The sequence below is a fragment of the Onychostruthus taczanowskii genome, unplaced genomic scaffold (genome assembly GCF_017590055.1).
Source record: "Onychostruthus taczanowskii isolate IOZ18803 unplaced genomic scaffold, ASM1759005v1 scaffold12, whole genome shotgun sequence".
NCBI classification, from domain to species: domain Eukaryota; kingdom Metazoa; phylum Chordata; class Aves; order Passeriformes; family Passeridae; genus Onychostruthus; species Onychostruthus taczanowskii.
The window spans coordinates 14975457-15001661 of record NW_024498351.1 but is presented as its reverse complement, the minus strand read 5'-3'; the positions used below and the strand labels follow the sequence as shown (position 1 = coordinate 15001661).

At 40.8% G+C, this 26205-nt stretch overlaps 1 protein-coding gene across 1 annotated transcript in view; it reads right to left on the bottom strand.

The window, feature by feature from the left end:
- Positions 1-10045: 10045 nt before the first annotated feature.
- Positions 10046-26205, bottom strand: part of TENM3 (teneurin transmembrane protein 3) — a 235797-nt gene continuing 219637 nt past the window's right edge. The window contains exons 25-29 of the mRNA XM_041395708.1: positions 25959-26194; positions 20257-20553; positions 17439-19050; positions 15500-15630; positions 10046-11645 (exon numbers count right to left, since the gene is read on the bottom strand). Of these exons, the coding sequence (XP_041251642.1) occupies positions 10890-11645; positions 15500-15630; positions 17439-19050; positions 20257-20553; positions 25959-26194 (3032 nt within the window). The 3' untranslated portion in view covers positions 10046-10889. The remainder of the gene's footprint in view (positions 11646-15499; positions 15631-17438; positions 19051-20256; positions 20554-25958; positions 26195-26205) is intronic.

Sequence of the window (26205 nt, the reverse complement as noted above, 5' to 3'; positions counted from 1 at the left end):
GAAACTCCTCAAGCTCATGGCTGACTGTCCCAGTTCCCTGTGTCTCTAACATCAGCATTGCATCTCAAAAGGACACCTTGACTAGCCAGAAAATGGAGTTCTAAGGCACTACAGGTGTAATGAGATAAGTCAGCTTCTGGCTTATTGTGTAGCGCTGGTCAGGCATTTTCTGTCAAAATGTTTTTATTTTCTCTAGTCAGGAGTCACTGATTTGACAACTGTTAGTGGAAATGTATCTATCAGTTTTGGCAGGCGAGTCTTCTCACAGAGGAGAATGAATCTCTGGAGCAGGGCAGACGTCTACCTGCAGAGCATCCCACTTCAGCTAGTTCAGCTGGCAGTCCTCCCTGGCTCCTTGGAGAGTGCTCTGACAGCCTGGAGACTTAAACTCCTCCCTCTAATGCTCCGATAGGGAGAACTCCAGAATGCTGCTGCTAGTATGAGTATGGCTAACTCAAACTTGAGTTAGCTCTATTTTGTGTTTAACTAAATAATTAAATGTTTATTGGGCCACAGAGGGAGCAGGTGACTGAAACTGTTATGGAACAGCTGTTTAAACTGGTTCTGGTCAGTGAGATCCTGCCTCTGTCTCTTTTTCACACCAAGCCTGACCGCACATTCCTATCCTCTTCTAAGGCCCAGAGTCACGCCTGAAGGCACATCAGAGAGATAAGACCCACGGAGAATGAATCTCTAGGAAGTAGGGTTTTGGGTCCTTAGAGTGGCTCCTAACAGGTTCAGATGTATGTAAGAGCTGGCATAAGCAATGGAAGACATTGGCTGGGAAGAGGTGGGTGAAAGGGATATGACTGTCCTTTCGGACAGGAGCGGGCAGTTACAATAGTTTAGCTAAAGCCTCTTTAGAGCCTTACCTGGTAGTTATACAGATGTTCTCATCCCCTCTTGGGGAATGTATACATATACCACTGTTGCCAGTAACCAAAAGCTGGAAACGTGTAACACTCAGGCTCCATTCCTGCTTGCAAACTTATATGTACCAGCAGCAAGCCCTCATTAAGAAACGAAGGGCTACTTCTGGGTGGCTTGCAAACACAGAGATCACTAGGTTTCATCCAGGTGGGGAATCAGGAGGTCTGTTTTCAATGTGCCTACCACTTTGCTCCCTTGTGCAGCCCTCTTGCTCTCTTTTACTGCTGGTCCATTGCTCTGTCAAGCTAAGCTAAAAAAATCTTGTAAGACCAAAAGATTGCAAACATGACAAACGGCTTTGCAGACATACTTTCTCAAAGGTTTCAGTCCCAGGAGCAGGCGTGCAGCTTGACCTTGCCTGGAGCCAGTAGAGCACATTGAGGAGGACTGTGCCTAACACCTTATTTGCAGAATGTCCTACCCCACACGTGCAGCATGTGCTGTCCCTCACCAGATGCAAACCACTGTGTTAGAGACATCTGGTATGAGCTGTGGTCTGTGCCTCCCAGCTCACGATGAATTCAGTGGGATTACTTGTATGCATAAGGCTGGCAGACACTGCCATTATAAACATTTCCTTTTTTAAAGTTAGTGAGGTGAGATTTTTAATACATATAGTCTACATATGAAGCTGATAGCCTCTCTGCTTCCAGGTACAGGTTGCAAATGTGTGCTGAGTTGCTGCAGAAGGTAGCAGGTATTTTGACTTGTTTCTTGCTAATTATTGCTTCAGTAAACAACAGCTGTTCAAATGCAGCTCAGCTTCTTGCTTTGAAAAGATTACAGTGCCCAAACTGCAGTCTGGTATTATTGAAAAGAGAAAAAAAAAGTTATAATCATTTCACTCCCCTACTGCTACAGATTTTATGGGCCTTGTAGTGTGCTGTTATGTCAGGCATATTAATTGCTAGTGAGTCGATGTTAAGCAAATGAAACAGCTTCGTACAGCGTTTGGACACTTGGTTATAGACAGTTTAACAGCAGTCTTCTGGAGAGACTGTGCATTAGTCTTAGATTATTTTTCAGCACTGGAGGAATGGATCTTTCAAAGTAACTATAAAATGAACCATTGCTGCCATGCAATAGCAGTAATAAGCTGTTAAGGTACATTGCAAAGCATGAGGTCAGAGGCAGTATGTTCTTCCAGCCACCCAAGAAGTGTAACAGCCACTAATTAGTGCAGCTCCTTCAGAGGCTACTGCTATTGCAGTGAGAGGAAAGAAAGGCAGAAAAGTGCAAGGGGGCCCTCACTGTTACTATCTGCCCTTTAGAAGAAGGAGTTGTTGGTATTAACTTAGCGGAGGGTGAAGGCCTGACCCAGCACAGCACTGTGTCAGCGATGTGCTCTTGGCAGTGAAAAGAAAAATAGCCCTGTTCTCTACTCCATGCAGTTCCTGCCCTTCTGCTTCCTTCCTGAGGAGCAGGATTTATAGGGGCATCTGTCTTGATTTATTGAGGAGCAAAAATTACAAATTAACTTTCCAGGCATGTGCACACACATGATTTGCTGCACAATGCCAGACCTTTGTCCTCCTGGCCGGGTGGCTCTTGCCCCCAGCCACTGGCCAAGCTACCAGCCCAGCATTGGGGTGAAGCTGGGGCAGTGCCCACGGCCACTGCTGGCCACCAGTGACCGTGGGCCGAGAAACAGGCTGGGCTTTGTTCGAAGCAATTTTTCCATGCACTGGTACATTTCACTGGCTGCAGATGAAAGCTGTCCGAAAACACCTTTTGTGCAGTTAAAAACAAAGAAAAAATTCCCCTCGTGTTTTACCAAATGCATATATGAGCAGTCAAGCTGGCACCCTCTGATTGCCTTGGAGAAGGAACAAGGTGATCTGAGCCCGGCTCGTCATGGGGTAACCTGCCGAGGGCCGGGCTCTGCTTTGGGCCGGCAGTCGGGCCTCGCCGTCAGGGTGTGAGAAGGAGCAGGGGCTGGGCAAATGCCAGGCAGCACCACCCACTCTGGCGCTGCCCTTGTGGAGCCCCTGCCGCCGCCCAGAGCCCGGGAATGGCACATTCAGGGAGAGCGGAGAGGGGACGCGAGGTGGCACTGGCTCAACAGGACGTGCCAGGCTGCCTGCCGCGCTCGGGTCAGTCGGGCTCCATGCTGCGGGTTGGCACCAGGTGCTGCTAGGGGACACGGCATCTTAAGGCAGTATGTATGCACTTATGTGTGTACGTACGTACGTATATATCAATGTATTTATTTATTTACATGGCTGGGACCCCGTCTCAAGGACGCGCATCCCCGGCGCGCCGCGGGCCCCGCCGAGCCGATAAAATGGCGGCCAACCCCCCCCCCCCCCAACAACGGCCCCGCGCCGGCAGCTGCCGATCCTCCCCTGCCCGCCAGGGGGCGCGCGAGCCACGGCCGGCCGGCGGTGCCGTGTCCCGGTGGAACCGGTGGAAGGGACGGCCCGGCCGAAGGAGCGGGGCGCGTCCCGGTGGAAGGGACGGCCCGGCCGAAGGAGCGGGGCGGGTCCCGGTGGAAGGGACAGCCGGGGCCGCAAGAGCGAGGGGAGCGGTCCCCACCGCCTACCCCGGCCCACGCTGCAGCTCTGGGCGCTGAGGGGCGGTGCGCTGAAGGCGAAGGGATCGAGTGGTTGCGGGAGCGGTGTAGGTCCCGGGCGGACACCGTGCCCGCTGCCGTGCCGGGCGGGGAGCGGCTCGCTTGCGGCCGGGAGCGCACTTCAGTCCCTTCCCTTCGGTCTGAGGTGCGCTGTGAGGCGGGTCAGAAGCGGAGAGAGCAGTTTGCTGTTCCCGATGAGGCAGCGCGCCTGCCCGGCTGCAGCTCCCGGTTAAGGACCGCGTGCTTCCCAGCGCACCGGAGCTGGCGGAGCGTGCAACACCCGGGTGCGAGTGCCGGTCATTGAGGGCGCGGTGCGCTCAGGGCAGAGTGCGGTCACAGCTGGCGCAGACAAGGTTTTACTGTTTTAAAGTTTTTGTTTGATTGATTGGTTTTTTATTTAACATAAACACTTGCCTGTGGATGCCTCGAAAACATATACATGAGGGCATGTTGGCTCCGGCTATTGAGGAGGTTTGTTTTAGTTAGTTTTAATAATCAGCTGCTATAGAGGGTAGTAGAACAACATATCTCTGCTGAGTAAACCAAGGGATGTTTTAAAATGCCTCAGCTTTGCACTCGCTGTTTAAAAAACTGAAACTTTTAGGGTGATGTTTGTTGGCTTCGGTCTTTGTCAACCTAATTTGGATATTTCAGGGTTGTTAAAGGGGAGGTGAGAAGGAGCAGACAAACCCAAACCCTTTGGAATTCACCAGAGTTATAAAGGTTTTACTTTGAGGTCTCCTGTGCAGCTAAAGGAATGGTGCCATAATCTAGTTTAAACTCACATCACTTGCATCCATTACATGTCCTTCCTATAGCTCCTGTTTTGCCAAAAGCTTTTGGAAGCTGCTCCTATAGTCAGTTACTAGAACTGCGTTCCCACCCACTTTCTCTTCCCTCCTTCCCTGTTTGGAAGCACTTGCTACAACGTGTTTGGTGTGCCTTTTTTTGGTTTTGTTTTGTTTTGGTGTTAGTGTTTTTTTTTTTTTTTTTTTTTTTTTTTTTTTTTCCTGCGAAGGCATTTAGACACAATTGTCATGGCACCCTTTTGTGCCTTTCCTTTTTTTTTTTTTTTTTAATCTTTCCAAGACTCAGATTTATGTGTGATGTCGCCTTGTGCTCTCTCCAGGGTTTTCATGATGCATGCATCAGGACTGTATGCAAGAGTGCTATTGCTGGCACCATATGCAGAGATAACATTGCCTTCCTATTCCCCTTGTTTAACAAGGCCAATAATCTCATTAAGCTTCTCCACCCCTAAAAGCTCTTCACTGCCACCACTATTGTACTGGAATCTCACAATGAGTTATTTATCCATTATGCACTCCTCGTTCTTTCCAGTCAGTGCTTTCTTGAAGGCATGCATGTACCTTTCATAGCAGTATTTGCATTTCTTATTCTGAGATATTTTACTTTTGGAGTTGCCTGTATTAAAATTAGCATTTTGTTTGAATTGGCTCACTTCAGCGAGTGATCCATATTGTTCTGTATGACTGCTCTGTCCTAGCCATTATTTGCCACTCCATTAATTTTTGTCATCTGCAGATACTGGCGTGACTGATTTTTTTTTTTTTAATATGTGCTTCCCCATCATTGTGTAAGTTGGTGACTAATACCTGGTTCTGGCATTATGGGCTTGTACACCCACACCCTCCCCAGCTCATTCTTCTGTAGTGGTTTTTATCTGCAAACAATGGATGAACTTTTTCATACTTTTTTTTTACAGCATTTCTAACACACCTATATAGAGTTACTTTCAGATTTGCATTACTAACTGATTCCTCAATTATCTTTCTTTATGCTGCTTTAATTTTATTTATTATTGCTGTAACTTTAATTGGTTAATTAGATAGCCATTCTTGTAATTTCATTTTTAAAATGATTCCTGGTCTTGAAATTTGGAAATCTTTTATTGCATTGGAATAACAATTTTCCCTTGTGCCTCTGTAATGCATGGCACTCACCCTGCTGTCTCAGACAGCTTAAGTGTGATTGAGTAACTAGAGCCAGTTGAAACATGTTGTCTCCTTCCAGCCTTGTTCTTAGTTTCTGAATTTCTTCCTTTTCCTCCTAAATCCCAAAAGGCTTTATTAAGACAGCTTTGTGGGAACCATTAACTCTAAGCTGCATAATTATATTACTATAGCATTGACTTATTTAATAGTAGGGAAAAAATTGTAGGCATGTCTAGAAACTTATATTCCTCAATGATGGAATTTTAACTTAGTAAATTAAAAGGTTTACTCAATTTACCTACAAAGTTATAGTAATTAACAGCAAGAGAGTCTACCAGCAATAAAGCAGGTTCTGTGACAACATGTCACTTTAATGAGCTGCCATCATATTATGCTTATTCTTCACCTTTTAAATTGCATATAAGTCTCTCATGTACTCAAAGAAAGGGATGGTGTTACTGCTTAGCTTGCTTTGTTTAGACCCATATTTAGCATATTTATCTTTATTTATTGATGCATTTTATGTCATGCTTGCACTGCTCAGAATTGCATACATTTGTGATACTACAAATCAGGCCAAGATTTTTTTTAAAAAGACATGCATACAGATATTGCAGTTGATGATCCTCATGGCACTATTTGTGTGGTAATGTGACTTCGTTCTCACTGTTGTGTTTCAGACCACCTAAGGGCAGCTCACCTCCCTTCTGCTCTCCCTACCCTGTTGTCCCCAGCACATCTGTTTTTTAAAGAAGGGCACCATGTTCTTGTCCCTCACAGTGCCACCTGCAATTGCCAGTATTCTATCTTGTGATTAGGAGATGGCATAACAAAAAAACCTTTCCACCATCCCTTCACCCTGAAAGGCCTAAGACACTTCTAGTGGTCCATAACAAATACTCAGGTTTCTGGGATGGGTGAACAGAAAAGCTGAATTTTTTTTTTTTCAGCTTTTCATGGTGCACTTAATTAAGACCTGGAATCCTTATTTATGTTACTTCTGCTGAAAAATGGGATGGGGGGAGAAGGGGGGTGTGAGCAGGGATTTATCTATTATTAGTATTTTGGCTTTTTGAATAGGTCTAGCCTAGGTACTCACACAGTTAAATTTGCCTTATGTGGTTAGTCTGCCACAAAGCTTAAGAACTTCAGAGGTAAAAAATGAAGTCGCAAGCTCTGTCAGCATGACAGCTATAGACCACGGGTTCCTTTTTTCCCAGGGGGAAGAATTGGCACATACTCATCAATTACCTGGTTTACATTTTTTTTTTAATCACTTTTACTTTGTCTTTTTTTGTTTCTTATCACTGAACTCCAGGAACTTGTGTAAAGATCAATTTAATTTTATAAGGCTTGTATCTTATTCTTTAGTCCTTAGGACTGATTGGTTGTAGATGAGAAGCTGATTAGTTTGGTGGGTTCGGATGTGGCTTTGCAGTTAGGGGTACGATATCACTGTGTCTGTGCTGTTCAGTTTGTGCTGTGAGATGATGCTCTGTGCTTTGGCTTATTTTTAACCCTGCTAGCTTCTAATAAGTGTCAAATAAGCAGCTTCTAATAAGCTGCTTAGAAGCTGTTTCTTCTAATAAGTGCCATCCCCAAAGAATTATGCATGAGTTTTCTTCCTCTTTTTCTTAAAGGTTCTCAAGCTGCCTGTATGTAAAGCCACAGCCTGCCCTTCTGGACATAGCAGTGTACCAAGGTATCAACACTTTCAGACCCTTTTCCCTTCTTTTTTCTTCTGAAAACATAATTCAAACATTTTGTCATCTGATTCTCTGCAAATGCAGCCTATTCTCTCATAGACAATTTTAACTGTTATTTGATGTAGTTTTTTCTTTTACAGCCTTTCAGCCATCACTTTAGAAATGCCTCAGAAGAGTGGCAGTGGTAACTGGCATTTTTTCCCCCCTTGTCAAATGCAAATCTCTCACCTCCCAAGTGTGAACATACAAAGATCTCTTACTGCATTTTTTTAATAAAATTAGGCCACAGTTAGCAAAGCAGTGACCTGATTAGTGCTGGATCAACATGTTACCAACTCAAGGTTGTCACTTCAAAGTGGGTGTGGTGAAGTCTGCCTGTTCCAACTGAAATGAAAGCAGTCTCTTGACGAAGACCAGTGCTGAAGTCAGCAGCTTCTGCAAAAGGGGCCTAAATGCAGGTTGAAGGATCTCTTCTGTGTATGTATATATGTAACTACCAGTGCCAATCTAATTCTTTGTAATCAAGTACTTTTTGTCATATTTTTACTCAGGAGGATAAGAGAGAAAACAGTTCTAAGGGATTTTTTTGTTCTTTGGCTTTCCTTATCTATGAAAGATTTGGCTTTGTGGAGGTATATTTAATGTTTTCTCTAAAGTAGGCCCCCTGAGAGATCCCATGGAGTAATTAACTTTGCTGAGTTAGCACATGAAGCCATTGGATAGAGTCAAAAGAAGATACTGCCAACTGTGAAGCAAATGAATCAATACGAGTGCAAGGGGATCACTTTGTTTCTTCGATACGAGAACAGTGGCAGCACAGGTGCAATATCTGACATACAGATTAAGAAAACCCAAATACAAACACACACACACACACACGTTGGGTTGGCTTTTATTGGAAAGCCTAGATGCAATCTATAGTTATCAATTTGTGGAAAATTCAGGACACATATAAAGTTAAGAAGGCAAATTAAAAGAACAATACAAATCAGACGAAATATACATCTCAAAATATCAGGATAGCATTTTGACTGGCATTGTCTAAAATACTTAGAATCTCCTTTATTTTTTTCTTATTTTTGTAATATGCTTCTTTAATTATGCATATTTTTTCTTTAAAAAGATCTTTTGTTTCTATATTCCCCAAGGTCACTATTTCCTGCAGGAACATGTCCAGATCACAAGTCTTTTTTAGCAAGAAATAGGCTCATTATACCTACTAACAAGGCCACTAATTAGCTTGATTTGACTGTATCTAAAATGATCACCAACAGATTCTATAATTTGTTGTTTATTGGTGCCAGAACAAAGGAGAAGGGACTGGTATGCGCCAAGTAGAAGATATATTTCAATGTTGACATGTTATACAAGCTTTTCATATTCAAACAGAACAGAAACATTGGACATAATTTAGAATATGAGCCTATTTCAACAGAGAGCACTTACAGCATGCTAAATACAGTGCTGTGGAAGAGCCACCCAACAGAACTGCAAACACCTAGCATTTTACATCTTTTAAAAAGAATACGTAGCTCAATGACACACCTCTGGGGTCTGAAATACCATCCTCTCTAAATTTAGGGCCCTCAAGCTTCAAGGGTAAAAGTACTAACAACTAATCTGTGCTTTAATTCTAATAGATGATTAGCATTCATTATATGTGTAATTCGTTCTGTATGCTCTACCAAATACACACATACAGTAATAGCACTGATACCGTAGATTTGGTAGCGACTTGGCTGGGAGAAATTCAAATCTGTTTATCAAACAATCCTAATGTGCAATTTAGAGTATGTAATACCATAGACTCTCAGAATACAAAGCAGTTAGAAAACTATTTTTATTACATCCACTTGAACCATTCATAGTTAAGACACGTTCACTTACTATGTTCTGTCATTATAATACATGGATAGAAATACTGTGTATATTTCAATGAACATCAAAACCCCCAATTTTGTCTCATCTTAAAAATATTTATTTTTGTGGCTGAATTTAGTGCTCATGAGACTAAAGTTCTAAGAATGGTTTCAGCCAAGATGTAGAACAGATGCCATAGATGCCACCACAGGCTTCCTATAAGGAACCAGCTGCACACTTGAGTTCTTCCTGCAGCAAATATACTGGGCCTTGGAACAGAGCATGCCAAATCTATGCAGTGGTGTGGAGATGCAGACTAGGCACTAGAACTGGACCTTCCTCTCCATCTCCAGGTTGTGTTCACAGTAATGAGATTTGATCTGCCAGCTGAAGGCCAGGAGATGAACCTACTGAACAGCCTGCCTGCCTAAAGAGCAATTCTGTAGCATCAGGTCAGAGGTACGCTTCTTCTATCTGGAGTTATTAACACCTAAAAGAGCTGTATTATACAGAAGACAAAGTTGACATAACTGGATGAAACTACATCATTTCTTCTTCTTCTACGTAAAATTTGCCAAGCACCTGAGACACTATTCCTCCATTGTGAAACAAAGCTTCTAAAAAACCAACAGAAACCCCACCTGGTATGAATAAATGTCCATTTATTACATTAGGGCTGGAAAAAGACAAGGAAACCCCAACCTATTAAAGTCTTCCATCATACTAAATGAGACTTATTTGGTTACTGTGCCTTCTAACAATGACTGATGAAGTGGCACTGGCCTGGGTGACAGGAGAGGGAAGGGAGGGAGCTGTGGTCTGATTCAGCCAGCCCCTTTGTGGAGTGTCCCATCCTATCAGCAGAGTGATAGATGCACAGCTTTAAACCTAATACAAAAATATTAACACTTTTGGACATTAGTTATCACTGTTATATCTCTACAATATAATCCTTTATACTGTACAGCTATAACATAAAAGGTGCAATTCCTTTTTCTTTAAAAAAAATCACACACAGCACATGTTTTTATCATTTTATTTTTAAGTATAAACTTTTTTAAACACTTTACATAAATTAACTCCTCTGAGACTAATATTTGATGTACAGTAAATTGTAATTCATATAAAAATCCATAAACAACTTGTCTCACATAATTTACAAAAAAATCAGGGTTTCCTTTGCTTATATGCAACAAGGATTCTACTTGCCATTTTCCCCCCAAGGCAAACCATGTTAGCATTGTAAAATCCATTATTAAATTCTCATGGTAGCATAAGTCACTTGTGCCAATGTCCTTTTAGAAAGCAGCACAGTTTAATGCAGTTGGGTTGTCTATAAACAGTAATTTTTGCCCCATGTTTTAAAATTAACAGATATATACCACATCCTATGCAGTGAGAAAGAGAGAGAAAAAGAGAGAGAGAAAGAGAGAGACTACTTCTCGTAAGCAAAGGTCAACAATTCAGTACTATTTGGAAACACTGTATGGGTCTGTATCTTAATTAAATACAGTGCCTCAAAGAAACAGCCTGTTGCAAAATCTGTAGGCCTTTTTATTTTCTTTTTTTCTTCTTTTTTTTTTTAATACTTTTCAGTCCAACTTGAGTGCAGCGATATGCATATGTAAACATATTCTTTAAAGCAGATCACCTTTAAGGTCATTGAGAAAAAAAAAGTTTTGTCATTAGCAGTATCATTCTTCTGGAAGGCGCTCTTTTTGTTACAGAGTCTGGATTGTGCTACAGAAAAAATCTGAGCAAAGATGTAAGCTTAGGCTCAAGTAGTAATGCAGCAAAACAGTTTAGTCTCCTTTTTAGAAGACACTGGTACGCAGTCTCTTTGGCAGCCTGAGCTAAGCCAGTGTGTTACCTCTTTCCTATCTCACTTTGTCTGAGGAACTGTATATTGTTAGCGCTGTCTGCTAATTCTGGATATTGCTCCACAGAGAGTACATAGTACCCATCGTATCCTTGTACCTTTCCAGCACTTAGCAACTGCCTCTTTTCTCCTTCTGTCCACAACCTGGCGCCTTCCTCTCCATCTCTTACTCTCTGTTGTTCTCTGGCCCAGGCACTGGAAAGAGCTCTTTGCCTGGCTTGCTCCAGTATCCGTGCCTTTTCCTCATCAAGTGTCATGCCATAGCGGATGTGAAGCGCTAGAGCACCGTATTGCATTTCAACATCAGCAAACCTACGAGTCCTGCCGTTCACCACAGTGGTGGACTGGGAAACAGTGACATTGATGCCGTTCTCCAGGGCCTTACGCCCACTTGTCAGCCTCAGTGTCCCAAGGTCACTCTCAGGGGAGGTGGTCTTGATAAAATAGTGCGTGTCCTTTCCCTCCACAGTGAAATGCAAGTTTTCTAGGTAGTAAGCGTTGTTCAAAACAGCTGCCACTTTTATGCAGTCCTCATTAGCAATGTTGAGCACGTTTGTTTGCACTTTGCCTTGATTGACAGCGAGCATCACCCCTTTGCCAATCAGAGACTTCACCGTGGCAAACCACAGCCACGACTTTTCTCCGCTGGATTTCCGTCTGCTGACCTGCACTTCTGCCATCTTTCCAAGGGAAAGGAAAGCCTTTGCTTGTCTCGCCACTTGTTGTTGCACTCCAGAAATTGGCTGTAAACAAGAACAGACAGAAGTTTTACCAGCCATCTGTAGCCCCCTAAATGCCAAACAGCCAGGATTTCTTGGTGTGCTGCCCATGGACAACAACAGGATATGCCACAACTGACAGTGCCAAGGAGTTAATTAGATCTGCATACTGCTTGTTCTGCTGAGTTACAAGACTGTTTTGTTAATGTTCACTGCTTTTACTCTTTGTCTCCCTGAGAACCTGCACAAAAATTGTCTTTAACTTCAGAGGCTACTTACTGGGCCGCACAGGACAGACTTGCGATGCCAATACATAACCACAAGAACCACAGAATGGTTTAGGTTGGAAGGAGACCTTGAAAATCATCTAGTTCCAACCCCTGCTGTGGGACACCTTCAACTAGACTAGGTTGCTCAAAGCCCCATCCAACCTGGCCTTAAAGACCTTCAGTGACAGGGCATCCACAACTTCCCTGGGCAGCTTGTTTCAGGGCCTCACCACTCTAACAGTAAAGAATCGTGTCCCAATATGTAACCTAAACCTATTCTCTTTTTAATTTGAACCTGTTTTCCCTAGTCCTGTCACCACCCGCTCTTGTGAACAGTCTTACCCCATCTTTCCTGGAAGTTCCCTCAGGTACTGGAAGGCCGCAATGAAGTTACCTGAAAGCCTTCTCTTTTCCAGGCTTGAACAATCTCAATTCCTTTCCTTATAGGAGAGGTACTCCATCCCTCTGATCAACGGGAGGGCCCTCCTCTGGACTTTCTTGAACTGGTTTATGTCCTTCCTGTGCTGGGGGCCCCAGGGCTGGATGCTGTGTTTCAGCTGAGGTCTCACAAAAGCAGAGCACAAGGGCAAAATCCTCTCCCTTGTCCTGCTGGCCGTGCTGATTTTGATGCAGCCCAGGACAGGACTGACCTTCTAGGCCGCCAGTGCACATTGCCAGGGCCATGTCATGTTAATACAGGTAAGACCTGTCTTACTACAGTGTCATCTTACTATGGTGGCATCTCTTCCTCTGAGCTTGTTCAATTATGATTCCTGTCTACCATGAGTCCAGTCAAACTGAGGAGATGCTGTCAGGTTATGAAGCTGTGCTTTAGAACTGGGACAAACCTCTCTTTATGCTGAGTCAGGAGATAAGAATCTCTCAAGTAGCCGCAGCCTGAGACCAAACTGCAGGGAGGCTCTCATAATCCCTCAAGCTGCTAAAGAAATGAGGGAAATCAAACTGTAATGACAGTCTTTACAGTAAAAGAGAGGGAAGCTAATGGTATGGACCAGTGAGATGGAATACTGGGGACTCATACCCTTTCTTGCAAGTGCTTGCAGAAACTGGTAAAAGGGGATATGTGAAAAGACTGTGGCCAGTTGGGCTGCATGACCTTCCATTTCACTTCAAGTATCAGCTTCCTGCCTAGAAGAGCTTCTCCCCAAGAGCTTTAGATGGGTGCACCCCTGAATACAGCAGTGTTTTGTTCATAGCTAGCAAAGACAAGGGGCAATGTATGAAAAGAACCAATATGCCAGTCTAATGGAAAAGCTAGGATGGCAGAATGTCATGGAAGAGCTGTCTGTAGCCCACTATGCCAGATGCACTCTTGGTAAAGAGAGGATGGGACCTGTCAGCGTAACTGCAGTGGTTAGCCTGGACAGCTGAAAGAGCAGGAGTAGCTAGCAGGAATGGTTAGCTAGTGCACCTAGATAGCAGGACAGCTCAAATTACAGGGTCAGCTGTGGCTGGGATGAGATCTCACAACTGTGCAGAACAGACACTCTTATCGGTCTAACCCTGGGCCTTAACAGCAACAAGCTGTGAATGAGCTGTGCTGATAGAGGGAGGAAGCAGACAGCTGCCCTGGCAGTTGCCTCAGAAGGAAACAAAGATTTAAATAGCTTTGGCTGCACTTTTGAAAATGAGTACTTGGTTTTTGATGATGATCCAGTTTATCTTCCAATTGACCCCTTCTCCTTTTAGTAAAATACTGCTTAAACCATTTGATTCACTGCTGACAAATGAGTCAAAAGCCTGCTTTGTTTTCCTAAATTTCTGGATGGGAGACCAACTGGAATCATTAAGATTCATACAACCTTAATTCAGCCTTGCTGCTGATCAAAGCTTGGCAAAAAGTTTGCAAAGGCTTCTCTGTTTTTGCCACAAGGGTAGCTTTCTGGAGGGGATAACTCCTGAGGGAATTATGAATTAACCTGGACTCTCCATTCTTCTTGAATGTGGCAGATTTTAGTCTGCATTTACTAATGAGTATGGATTTCAGCTGTTGTAAATCCTACATGAAAGCTATTTAGCACAAAATATATTGTAGACAGTAATCATCAGCAAGAACAGCAAGATGCTATAGCAACTTCATAATGACAAAGTTTGTTTTTTTTTAACATCCTCAGAGCTCAGTAAAGCTCACTCACTCCAGAATGTTTCAAAATACCAAGTGGTTTGTATGTTTGCTTCTGCCTCCTGCGTTTGCTTGTTCACCAGTGAATATCAGAGTTGCAGCTTCTTCCTACATGAGAATTCTGAATCTTTGTTTTCCTGTCACACCCTTCTCACTCTGTCATGTCACGTGCTCCTGGCAATTCCTCATGTTATTGAGCTCTCTCCCTAAGATTTTTGACAACTAGCTGTCTGCCCTCATCTCTTTGACCAGTCTGGCTCTATTCCTGGTATGACTTTGCTGGTGTTAGAGAATGATTTCATTCTTTAGCCTTTGAGACCTAACTTTGAGATCTAAACAACCTCTGATCATTCTTCACAGCCATGCCTGATGTCAGGTCTCTTATCTCCCAATACAACTGGAATGCTTGCCATGCTCCTCCTTCACTGCTTTTGTTGCTCATGGGAGACACCAGTCTCATGCTGGGCTCTAAAGTCTCTCCCTATTACTCAATTCCTTGCTGTTTACAACAAACAAACAAACTAACTAATGAACTAACTTCTTGAATGCAAAGTTAGCTTCCATTCCCTTCTGCTGGGCCACCATTCTAATGACTACATTAGGTGGCAGGATTTTTAAAGTTTGTATCATCTTTAATTTTTGTAACATTCTCTGTTACGATTCTTGTAAAAAGAGATCTTTGCTTAGAATGGGATCACCCATTTTAGTGTCTCTTAATGCTTCCTTCTAAAGCAAAAACTATAAGAACTATAGGATTTTTGAGGGCACAGGTATTTGTTCTTTGTGTAAGCCTAATCTGTAAATACAATTTTCTTAAATGGCAGACTCAGATTTTACTTCCACATGCATTTATTTCATTATTTAAAATCACATCAGGTTTTCAGGATGAAAGTTCATTTTTTTTGCTTTCAAAGAACTTAATAAGCACCTGAGTTTTATGTGATATGGTAGGAATTACCTCAGGCAATTTCAGGTTCAGTATTTTATCTTTACATATGGTGTCCATAACGCATGGTTAATATTAAAAAGAAGCAAAATTATAGTGGTGCCTGGTATGGGTATGTTATATCACCTCTTCTTGTTCATTTCACCATCTCTTTTTTACTACAGTGTTCAATTACTGTCTTCGAGCAGAATGGTAGTACAAATATAATCTTTGTAGTTTCTGTTATGAAAATTAGACATCTTTAGGCATCTTAAACTTTTCACTGATTATTGTATTTTAAAATTTTTATAATTATTAAAAGCAAACAAAAGCTTATATAAAAAAGTTCTCAACTTAGCAAATCTGTAATAATCCCTCCACCAGTAATTTCTTAAATTCTTTTGAAACTAGATAAAGGTACTAAGTTTGGATTGAACTTAGCCAAAAACCCTGGCTGTCAGAATTATCCATGCCTTATATGATCTGAATAAAAGGAAACATTCTGTCTTGTTCAATTTGTATGTTTAGTTTTGTTTCTTACTGGTATGTCTTCCCACTGCTGGCTCTTCACAAGTTCGTAAGAAGGTTCTGTTAAATCAAATTTCGGAACAGGGAAGCCAGGGATGGCATTGTGCAGATGGAAGCCAAATGTCACCAGCCAGCTGTTAACATCTGAAAGGGAATAATTATAAGAAAAAAAAGAGAAAAATATTAGAATTGTTCTGTATTTTGTAACCACACTATTTTTACATATAATATCTTTTGGTATAGTTGATTTCTTTTTGTATGGAAACAGCAAACCTATACAGGAAACTTACAGTTCTAAACTTAAAAGAAAATGTCTATTCTATATATGAGTTGCACTAGGCTCAGTTGAAAGGTATTGCAGAGTTCAGCAATCAGGTTCTGATGGCCTCGTGACTTCCAGAACAATTATGGCAGCAGAGTTAAGGGGATATTTCCTTGTCACACAGCCTAAACTAACTGGAATTTCATGGTCAGGCTAAACGTGCTTTATGTCATACCTTCATCATCAATACTTTTAAACAAAGCCAAAAAAAAAAAGTACTGCAGAGCATATCCTTTCCTTTTGGTGTGTGTAATGACTTCAAACTACTCCTGAAATAGCACCTATATAGCCAATTACCTTTTGAATGATTTGGCAGGTATTTTTTGTTGATTCAAGAGAAATCTGCTCCTCTTCAAGATGATGTGGGATTGATTAAATGAAAAGCTAATGAAATGCATCAGTAAGCAGACAGGATACCAAATTATCATTAGATCACATTATTTATGATACATTATATGTTCTTTTAAAAATAAATTAGGAGTGCCAACAATCAGTTAAGAATTGTTTGGCAAGAAAGAGTGCTCTGCCTTGTTTCTGTTTTTTCATGCTATCTTCCACAAAAACTAAGCTTAGAGGTTTGCAGAGTGCTCCTTACCAAGCCTAATAATTTTTATTTAAGAAAGCTCACAATATGTGGAATAAGGAAGTAGATTTTTCCAAAAATTAAAAGAATAAAAAATATTTATCTTAAAACAATTTCCAATATTTTCAAATAAATGCTATGCCTCATGAGGTGCTGCATCTAAAACTGCCAGACACCAAATTACCAATTGTAATGATAACCTTATATAAGCAGTGTCTGCCTGTGCATTTTAGACATCGGAGACGTTAAGAAAAGAACCAAAACTGTATTTTGAGGGCAATTTCTGAACTAAGTGCATGATTTTCAATAGCACAAAGAATGTGATTCCAACTGCATGCCCTACAGCACATGCTGCTAAAAGAGGACAGATTCAGAGGTCTGTTTTTATTCTTACTCCCAGGCAGCCTGCTAGCAACCCACTTAATAGCTGCTGTTTGTTAAATGAATGCAAACCCACTTGGTTCCCAGGATGCTCTTCTAAGCGGTAGTCTCACAGCTCCTAAGTAAGTGGGGCTGAGCCCTTCCTGTAGACTGGCAATGTCTGTGTATTTTGGATTATTTCCATGTAATTCAAATACAAAAAATCAAATGTATCGGAGCCATACATTTTTCCAAAAATTCTGGTGTCATTAGTCAGATTTTTGGTATGTAGAATAACGGAAAACACTACACATCACTAACTCTAGAACAACAAAAAGCATACAGGTTCTCTAAGAATTGAGATACGAAAGTAAGCACGTTAGCACCTTTTTTTGCCAAAAGAAAAGGTCAATCATTTTTCTATACTATCCTACTCCTCCTTCCATGCACCTGGCTGTATATGCATTACTTTGTGCTAGCCCTGGAGCATATTGAGCAATTTACATTAACAGTCTTGCAAAAGTCTACACTGGAAAATATCAAGCAGCTTCCAGTGAATATTTTCTGTGATGCTGGTGTGTTAAACTGATCACAAGAGGACTCTTCTTGCCTACAGTCTCACTCCCTCTAAATGGGACGCCTGTAGATTCAGCATCCCCAAGCTGCAATCAAGTAGCCTTCTCTTACCTGTAATATAATCCTTCACATCGTGTATTTTACTGGCTGGGTTGTTATTTCTAAACATGTACAAATTAAAAGGAGCTGGATCCTTCCCAATTCTCTTCCAGATTTCAATATCAGGTGTTGTCCACCGGCCTGCCAGTATGTCATAATCTCTTTCTCCAAAGTGGACTAGTTTGGTCAGTGGGTCATATAAGCCTCCGTGGAATCCAATTACCAGCTGGAAGTCAAGGTTAGAGTCAAAATAGATCTCTCCGTAGGCAGTGTATTGGATTTGTTTAAGCATGAGACCATTGCTACTGAAAACAGCCAGTGGCGTCCCTGTATTGTCTGATGCAATGTAAAACTCATCTCCGCTGCTAATTTCCATGGCAAAAAGATGTCCTTGCAGATCGTAGTATAGAGATGTGATTTCAGAACTTGAGTGGTTATATACATGAGTTATCCTGGTTGGGTAGGTAAGGTCTGCGTAAAAGAACTGGAGATGCTGCCCAAGGCTAGTTTTACTGGAAACTCGTCGTCCAAGTCCATCATAACGGTAAATCACTGTCCACCCGCTGCCTTTGCTATAAACTCGAGTGAGAAGGCCCTTTGAACTGTATTCAAAGATTTCGGTACCCCTCTGACGCAGAAATCCATCTTCATCCAACCTGTACTGTACATCTCCCAGTCGAGTTATTCTGTCTCGCAGGTCGTACCGAAGTGGTGTCAAACGGGCGCTGCTGCTGGGGTTGAGCAAGTGCAGGTTGCCATTCAGGTCATAGTTGTATCGCCACATTATTTTTTCATTCAGATAAACTGTCTGGAGCTGACCATCTACATCATATTCATAAGCGTATTTTGTGGTGTTGGCAAATGGCCCAATCTTAATTTCTCTTTTTGTCACTCGTCCCATGTTATCATACTGAATTGTAATCCAATACATTAATGACCGAAATATTTCATACTGAATTTCCTTGATGCGCCCGTGTGCATCGAAGTGTTTTGTGTACGTCATTACAGCTGTTGAAATGATCTGGTTAATATCATAATATATAACTCCAAATTTTCCAAACTGTTCAACTTTGCCAGAGATATCGTCAAACTGGTAGAGATCAATAGGCAATGGGGTTTCATTGATGACACCTTGCATGCTAGTCACTCTGAAGCTATTGTCATAGCTGTAGTCAAATCGGGCATTTACCATTCCGTCTTCACTAAAGCGGAAAATCTGTCTGTCAATCAACGGGCCAATTTGTCTGTATCTAATGGTGCAGATAAAACCATCGCTTTGGAGGTTTACTGTTTTCAGGACTCCTGCTGTCTCATCATAAGTAAAACTAACTCTTGTACTATCATATAAAATTTCCGAGAGCTTGGTCTGCCGTCTGTACTTGAATAATACTCTCCGGCTTGTCCCCAGGAAAGCAGTTTGCAGGAGCTGCCCTTCCTCGTTGTAGTCCATTATAACAGAAGCATTGCTTTCCGGGGGGTTGTATATATTCCGGTAATAGCCGATGGAGCGGATAGTCTGCATGGTATGACGAGCAACACTGGGCATGGTGACAGCAGAAAGCCGATCCAACAAATCATACTCGAAGATATACTGCCGTTGGCTATGGAGCAGAAGAACCATTGACTGAAAATTAAGAACAGATTTTTATCATGTGACAAATGGTGCAGTATCTCCCCTCTACCATATACTGATACTATTTCTTCACAAAAACGTGACGTTCCCACTTGAGAAAATTATCTCCTCTTTAATTGAGTTATCATTGACCTTACATGTTGTTAACATCTCCCTGCCTAATTTACTTGTATGCTTAATTGTAAGGGGTTCTGTAATTAGTAGTTCCACATTCATAATTTGCTACTTGTTATGACTGTATCACTCTTTTATCAAGCATTCACAGCTAAACAGCAGATTGTCAATGGATTCAGATAAGTCATGTTTAATATGGGAAGAAGTAAAACTGTCTTAGAGCCATTAACTCACGAGGAGAACAACATATGGGAGATACAATTTCTCTCTTACAATTAGAGATGATTTTGAAGAATTTGACTAGCCTGAGATCTCTGAATACTCTGAAGATCTCTGTTCTTGTTCTGCAAGCTTTTGAGACATAGGCAAAACAACAGTTTGATTATTCATACTGAAAGGAGCTACTTGAATTATTCTGACATTTTCCTAATGTGTGGCTATTATGTATCATCGGTCTTGATTAAATTATGTCTGCGGTAACTAGTAAACAGTATTTGCTGAGGAACATCCTCAACAGAAATATATTTAAACCCCTAAGAGAAATGGATTCTCTTTCTGCATATTTCACAAGGGTGATTTTCACACATATTTCTAGAAGGAGAGCTATCATTCAGCAATTGTTATATATGTATTGATTTCTAATCTTTTGCCTATCCCTTATTTTGACACTACACCATATAGCAAGTACAAACTGACAGCTGTAACTATTTAGAAAAAAGAGCTTTTCTTGGTAGTGAAAAAAGCCCACAACAACGGAGCATTTGCCAACAAATTATTTGCAGTTGAATTGAATTGCAGATAGTCCCTGTATCTTATTTTAAGTGTTAAGATAAAAGGTAAATGCAGATGCTTCTTGTTAGTCAGCGGCCTAACTAATTTAAAAACACATCAATTCCTAGCAATTACCTACAGCATGACTACATATCTGTGGAATGAAACATTCCCCTTGGAATCACATGTTGATACTTAGAATAATTGCAATGTGCTTCTACTACCTATTTTTGCTTTGTATGCAGCAGTGAGTGAGGTGCTGCAGGATTTCAGCACATTCCAAGCATTTTTAAAAACCTGAGTGTTCTTTACCTTTTCCAAGTATGTGTAACTCCAGGTTTTCCCATCAGCAAACACTCTAGACACTATCCTTCCCTGTCCATCATACTCTATTTTCTCACTAGTCGTGCCTCTCTGTATGCTGCCTATTTGACCTGTGGATGAATAGGTAACATTGACAGCCATCAGCTTGCTGCTCGGGAGCCACAGGGTGGGGTGCCCTGACGTGTCGTAGGCAATCCTCAGCAGGAATTTACGGTGGTCATCGTAGATCTTTTCTGTCTTTGTGGTTCGATCAAAGTCAACTGAAAGGAGGTTTCTGCCATTAACCTTTTTAAAGCAAACAAAATGACACAATAAATCATGCTGTTCAAACCCCAGCCACCTGTTATTTCCACAAAGCCAGCTATTCTTTAAATACCGTTTACAGTGATTGATTTGCTGTATGTGTAAAGTATTTTAGCAACTTCTTGATATAACTGTAAGGCACTATAATAGTATCTACCTTAGAAGGTCTGGTTATATGAAGAGAGGGCTCAGAATTTGTTGCAATGCTTTCTTTCTTGATGCTTAGTCAACTGTTAAGGAAATACTGAAAGATGTGTACTGAAAACTTTTGTAATAAATGAGGTCATTTCAATACAAACTACTTCTTTTACAGGCATTCTGAAGTATATCTAGGAAATTATTGTCAAAATACATTCCCAGCAACCACTTTTCCAATTCATAACAATCATGCTAAGAAAGAACTGAATCCCAGTCCTTCACAGCAAGTACTTTTCAAAATAGCAAATACAAGATTAAGATCTTCAACAGCATGTTAGATCTTCAAATTAAGGTTAAAACAGTTTTTAGAACGTAGGCATTCCCCTTCAGGATCAAGTGGAAATTTAACTCAGTATACTATCCGCTGCTGCAATGTACTTATAAGGCTGAAATCTTTAGTAGAGGATTATATCTTTCTCCTAGTTAACTGACCACTTAAAGCCATAATTGACTGGAAGACTACTGAACCATTGAAAAACAGTGAAAAATGCTTTGAAGTTTATAAGTATTTTGATTTGAAAATAAAGCCTTAGCGTTACTAAGGCTTTATTAAATAAAGCCATAGATACATTTATGTTGAAAAGCTTGTTATTAATATGTGTAAACTATAGTGATGGATAGTGATTTCTATGTAATACTTTTACACTGAAATCCACCCCCACCTCTCTTTAGTGTTCAATATATGTCAACTTTCAATTTCATTGAATTTGCTCTCATTTTTGAATTTCTAAAAGGAAAATGTCTGGTTTTCTTTTCCTATATCAGTATCTTTGCACTTCTCCATTCCTCTCAGCACTGAATTGTGCTTTAGTGTTCTTCAACACGCCTCAAGGGTTTCTTTGTTCATCTGTAAACCATTTTTGTATCTGCTGTGTCTTTTTAAAGTTGTTCCAGGTGGGGTGAAATACTGATAACTGAGATTTTTTTCAACACTGTATTTTATGAACATGTGGGAAGTAGGGTAGAAATGAACAGAGAGCTATGTGTATTAAAAACTTTTTAAAAAATCTGTTTCAAGTACCTCATACATGCATTACAAAGTGTAAACAAACATGGCTAAATAATATTCAGAAAGAATAAGAGAATAGATAGGGGTACTCCAGAGAAATGACTGGAAGATTTTTGGATTTTTCAGGCTGAAATTTCAAAACTCCGCATGCCATGGATGTTGGTACTTAAACCCTGAGGTTTATCAGCTTCTGAAAGATCAATATAAATCAGATCCTTTATTATTGGTATAAAAATACTAAAGTGCTGGTGATAGGTCATAGGCAAATAGGAAAAAAGTTCCTCCAAATGCTCTCTTTTGCTCAGTCTGTCTATTTATGTACAATACCTTTCTCTTTGTTGATATGAATTCACTGGCATGAGAAGTATCTGCACTATCAATTTAGGAAAAAAAATCATACTTTCATGTAAATCTCCTAATTAAAGAACACTAAGTCTAGCAGATGCAGAATAGCTGTTTTACCTATTTAATGAACCATCAAAAGTTATTTAAATATAATCTGAAAAATTAATGCTACAAGTTTAACCTACTAGAAGTAAGTTAAACTTAGGTGTGAAGTACTTCCATTCAACTCCATTTCTGTAAATATATTTTACTTGTTTTCAGGGAGTTTTTCTTTAAATTTTCCAACATCTAATATTAGCTCATTTAACCTATATTAATTTTTAAGTTTTCTTTGTCCTTTTTCTTTTTCCCCAGTGTCTGCCTGCACTCATCTCTGCATGTCCCTGCCTGTTTTGCTTCTCTGATTTTTTCCTTCCCTTTCTCTCTACCTCCCCTTCCTTATTTTACATTTAATTATGGTTTTTATCAATTTTCTTGTCCACCTCTTGGGATTAGACACTGAAGTTAAAATGGACACTTCTGACTTCTGAACTGGCAAAGAAAGAAGGATGGTTTTATGGTTAAGGCAGATGTCCAAGCAATTGTGGTTGATTTCTTGGCTAAGCACATCCTTCCTGTATAAATTGCAACAAAGTACTTAATCCACTGTCTCACTGCCCTAGCTGGTAACTGGGATGATAACATTCCTTGCCTTTTCACTTCCCATCTGTCTGGTCTGTGTAAGGGCAGGATATGAGGGGAAGGAAAGGAAATACTCTTGTTCCAGCCAGTTTCATGCTTTCAGACTGCTGACAGAGCTCTTGCACTCAGGCATGTGAGCCCTTGGTGAAATTTTGGCTGTGCTAGCCTAATCTCACAACAGAGATGGCAATTAGAGTAACAATGAGTTTTGGTGATATAGCTTGTTTCATTGGGCAGTGTAGGGCTGGAATAACACAGCTCAAGCAGTGCCGTCCTCTAAAGTGCTACATAATAACATTTCTGCTACAAAAATACTTTTAGGGGAAAAGTTGAATGTTTTATTGTGTCCAAGATAACCACACTCCAAATACATTTGAAACCTATGGATTTCATTATGATAAAAACTGTCCTTGAGGAAATTTCCAGTGAAGGAACACTTAATGACACAAAACTGAGTCTTTTGACAGTCCTTACCTACTGTCCTGATACGTTTCAGTAATTTATGTCTCCATCTATCCTCCTCTACTTTAATTCCTGTTTTTCTTTCCAGTGAAAAGTACGAAATCTGTCTGTGATTCCTCTGTTAGAGGTAGGAATATAGGAGTAGGAGTAGTAGCTCCTTTATCTGAGACCCCTGAGACCCTCAGTACAAAGGCCCTAAAAAGGCTGTTTCATGCAGAGGACTGGCAGGACCTTTGCCTATGACCACCTCATAGACCAAACATACAGCTCCAGAGAAGAACTGGATTATTGAACAATTACAGACCAAGTCAGAACAAAAGCAAGATTGACTGAAGACTGTTGAGGGAGGGCAATATAATTCCTAATTAATTTCTTTAGAAAGATTACTAGTACTGGGTAGAACTAATACAAGATAGAAAAGCAAGAGAGTACCTGACAGCGTACTTTTTAACATTAGATACTGCACAAAAATAACACAGTGAGTGTCACAGAGATGAGTACCTTTACTGGCAATACATTTTGTCACTGTTTCTTGTCTACATTTGTCTTTGCAGAAAAATGTTGATGACGTATCTGTCTGTACATAGAAATGATGAGCTCCATAAATTATTCCTGTTCTTCTTTCTCTTGTTTTCTTTTTCTGCTTTCCTACATCCCCCCATCCACCCCTGACTGACATTTCAGTAATATCTTTCCATGTAAATCAATTTCATAAAATATTCATATTTTTTATTATTTTCATTGCTGACAAGTTTCTTTCCTTTTTTTTTTTTTTTTGAGGCATTTGTCTCTCATTAGCTCATTCTCCACATGCCCTACTTCTCCCGTTTCTATGTACAATTTAATGAGTATTTTTTTATCCTAATCTGTAATCTTTCATTTTCCCTCCTATTGTGTTAAATATTTCCCTTTTTTCTGTGGTTTTTTTTTTTCGGTTTGGTTTTATTTTGTTTTTGTTTGGTTTTTTGGGTGTTAATTCTTCTAAGTTGAAGTTGCCCATGACAAATTTACCTTCTGTTTTTAACTGTTACTACTTCTGCACTTGAATGCCAAAACAGTGTCACTTCTGAGAACTGTACTTGTGGTGATTTGTTTCACTGCCAAACCTCTCTTGGGCTTCTTTCACAAATGACTTGGCATGTGTATTATATCACTGTGGTATAAAATGACATGCCTATGAACCAGAGCCACAAGGATGAGCTTTAGAATTATGGCTTCCTTTTCCTCTTCCTTATCAATGTAAGATAGCTGCCAGAGGTAGTTACTAATATATTGTTCTTAAGCATCTGCTGCTGTGCATAATTGTTCTTCCTTCTTGGAAAAAAATACATTCCTCTTACAGAGGAAGTAGTAGAGAGGAATATAACCTGCATAACAACATCCCCTCCTTTCTTGTCCCGATGGAAGATACAAAATATTTTAAGACTTTAAATGGCGAGAAGTCAAGTGGTCTGAAATTACTTACTTTCATTTGATACACTGCCTAGGTCTTATTTTAAAGAACTGAGTTCATTTCTAATAGTAAGTCAAACCTTTGATCTTGAAATGGTCTCCTGGCAACACAACTTTAAATGCTTAATCTGTTGTCTTTACCAAATGGCTGTCATAAATCATAGTTTGCTTCCTACTTGTATTTCACTCACTATACAGGAAGAGGGAATGCCAACAAAATGGTAAAGACACATGTTAGAGGAATATGCCATCCTCATGCACACACAGTTAAAACCTTTCTACCATAAGTCTTACTACAATTTTAATTTAAAATAAAAAGAAAAGAAATAAAAACCAGGGATCGTGCTAACTTATGGTAGAATAATTTAAAACAGGATTCCGAATCAGTTACATGAATTCAGTACCAGAAAGAAAAACAGTGAAGGAAAGCAGAAAATTATTATTTTTAGCCATTCCAAGCTAAACCCAACAGTTTAAATTCCACAAAGTGCTGATTTTAGCTGGGGTATTTCTTCACAGAGGCTAGTACAGGGCTATATTTTGGATTTGTGCTGAACACAGGGTTGATAACCTAGAAATGTTTTCATTATTTCTGGGCAGGGCTTCCACAGAGCCAAGGCCTTTTCTGCTTTTGGTACTGCCACACTGGAGAGCAGACTGGGGGTGTATGGGAGACTGGGAGCAGACACAGCCAGGACAGGTGACCCCAGCTGAGCAAAGGGATGTTCCAGACCATGTGACATCATGCTCAGTATGTAAAGGGAGGGATGTTTGGAGTGATGGCTTTGTCCTCCCAAGTCACTGTTAGGTGTGAAGGGACCCTGCTCTCCAGGGGATGGCTGAACACCTGCCTGCCCATGGGAAGCAGGGAATTCATTCCCTGTTTCACTTTGTGTGTGTGGCTTTTGCTTTTCCTATTAAACTGTCTTTATCTCAACCGGTGAGTTTTCTGGATTTTATGGTTCCAGTTGTCCCCAGTCCTGCTGGTGGGGGACTGAGTGAGCAGCTGTGTGGGGCTTGGCTGCTGCCGGGGGTTAAACACAACACACAGAAAAGAGCAATTAATAAATAAAATCGCCAATAAATGAAGTAATAGAAACAAGTACTTCCAGACCTATGGTCAGCTTGTCTACAGTGAATATTCTGTGGTTGCTGGATGGCAATACCTACAGGAATGTATTTACATTTCCTCATTCCTTAATGAGAATGCAGTAGATACCACTCATGCTTGTGTGCTTACCCTAAGCTTTCGGCCAAAGACATTGACTTTTCCTTGGGCTTGCTCTTTCCGGAATCGCCACTCCACCAGGTTCTGCCCGTTGTCCCCTGGCAGGGTCATGTTTCTCTTTGCCATGGTTGGGTTGGCAGTGCCAGCCAAGACATGTGGCTCTGTCTGGTAGTGTGAGTCCAGGCCGCTGGCGTACAGGATTCTCAGGGAGCCATCATAACCAATCTGGTAGCTATTTCTTAACTGATCTGAAAAGGCC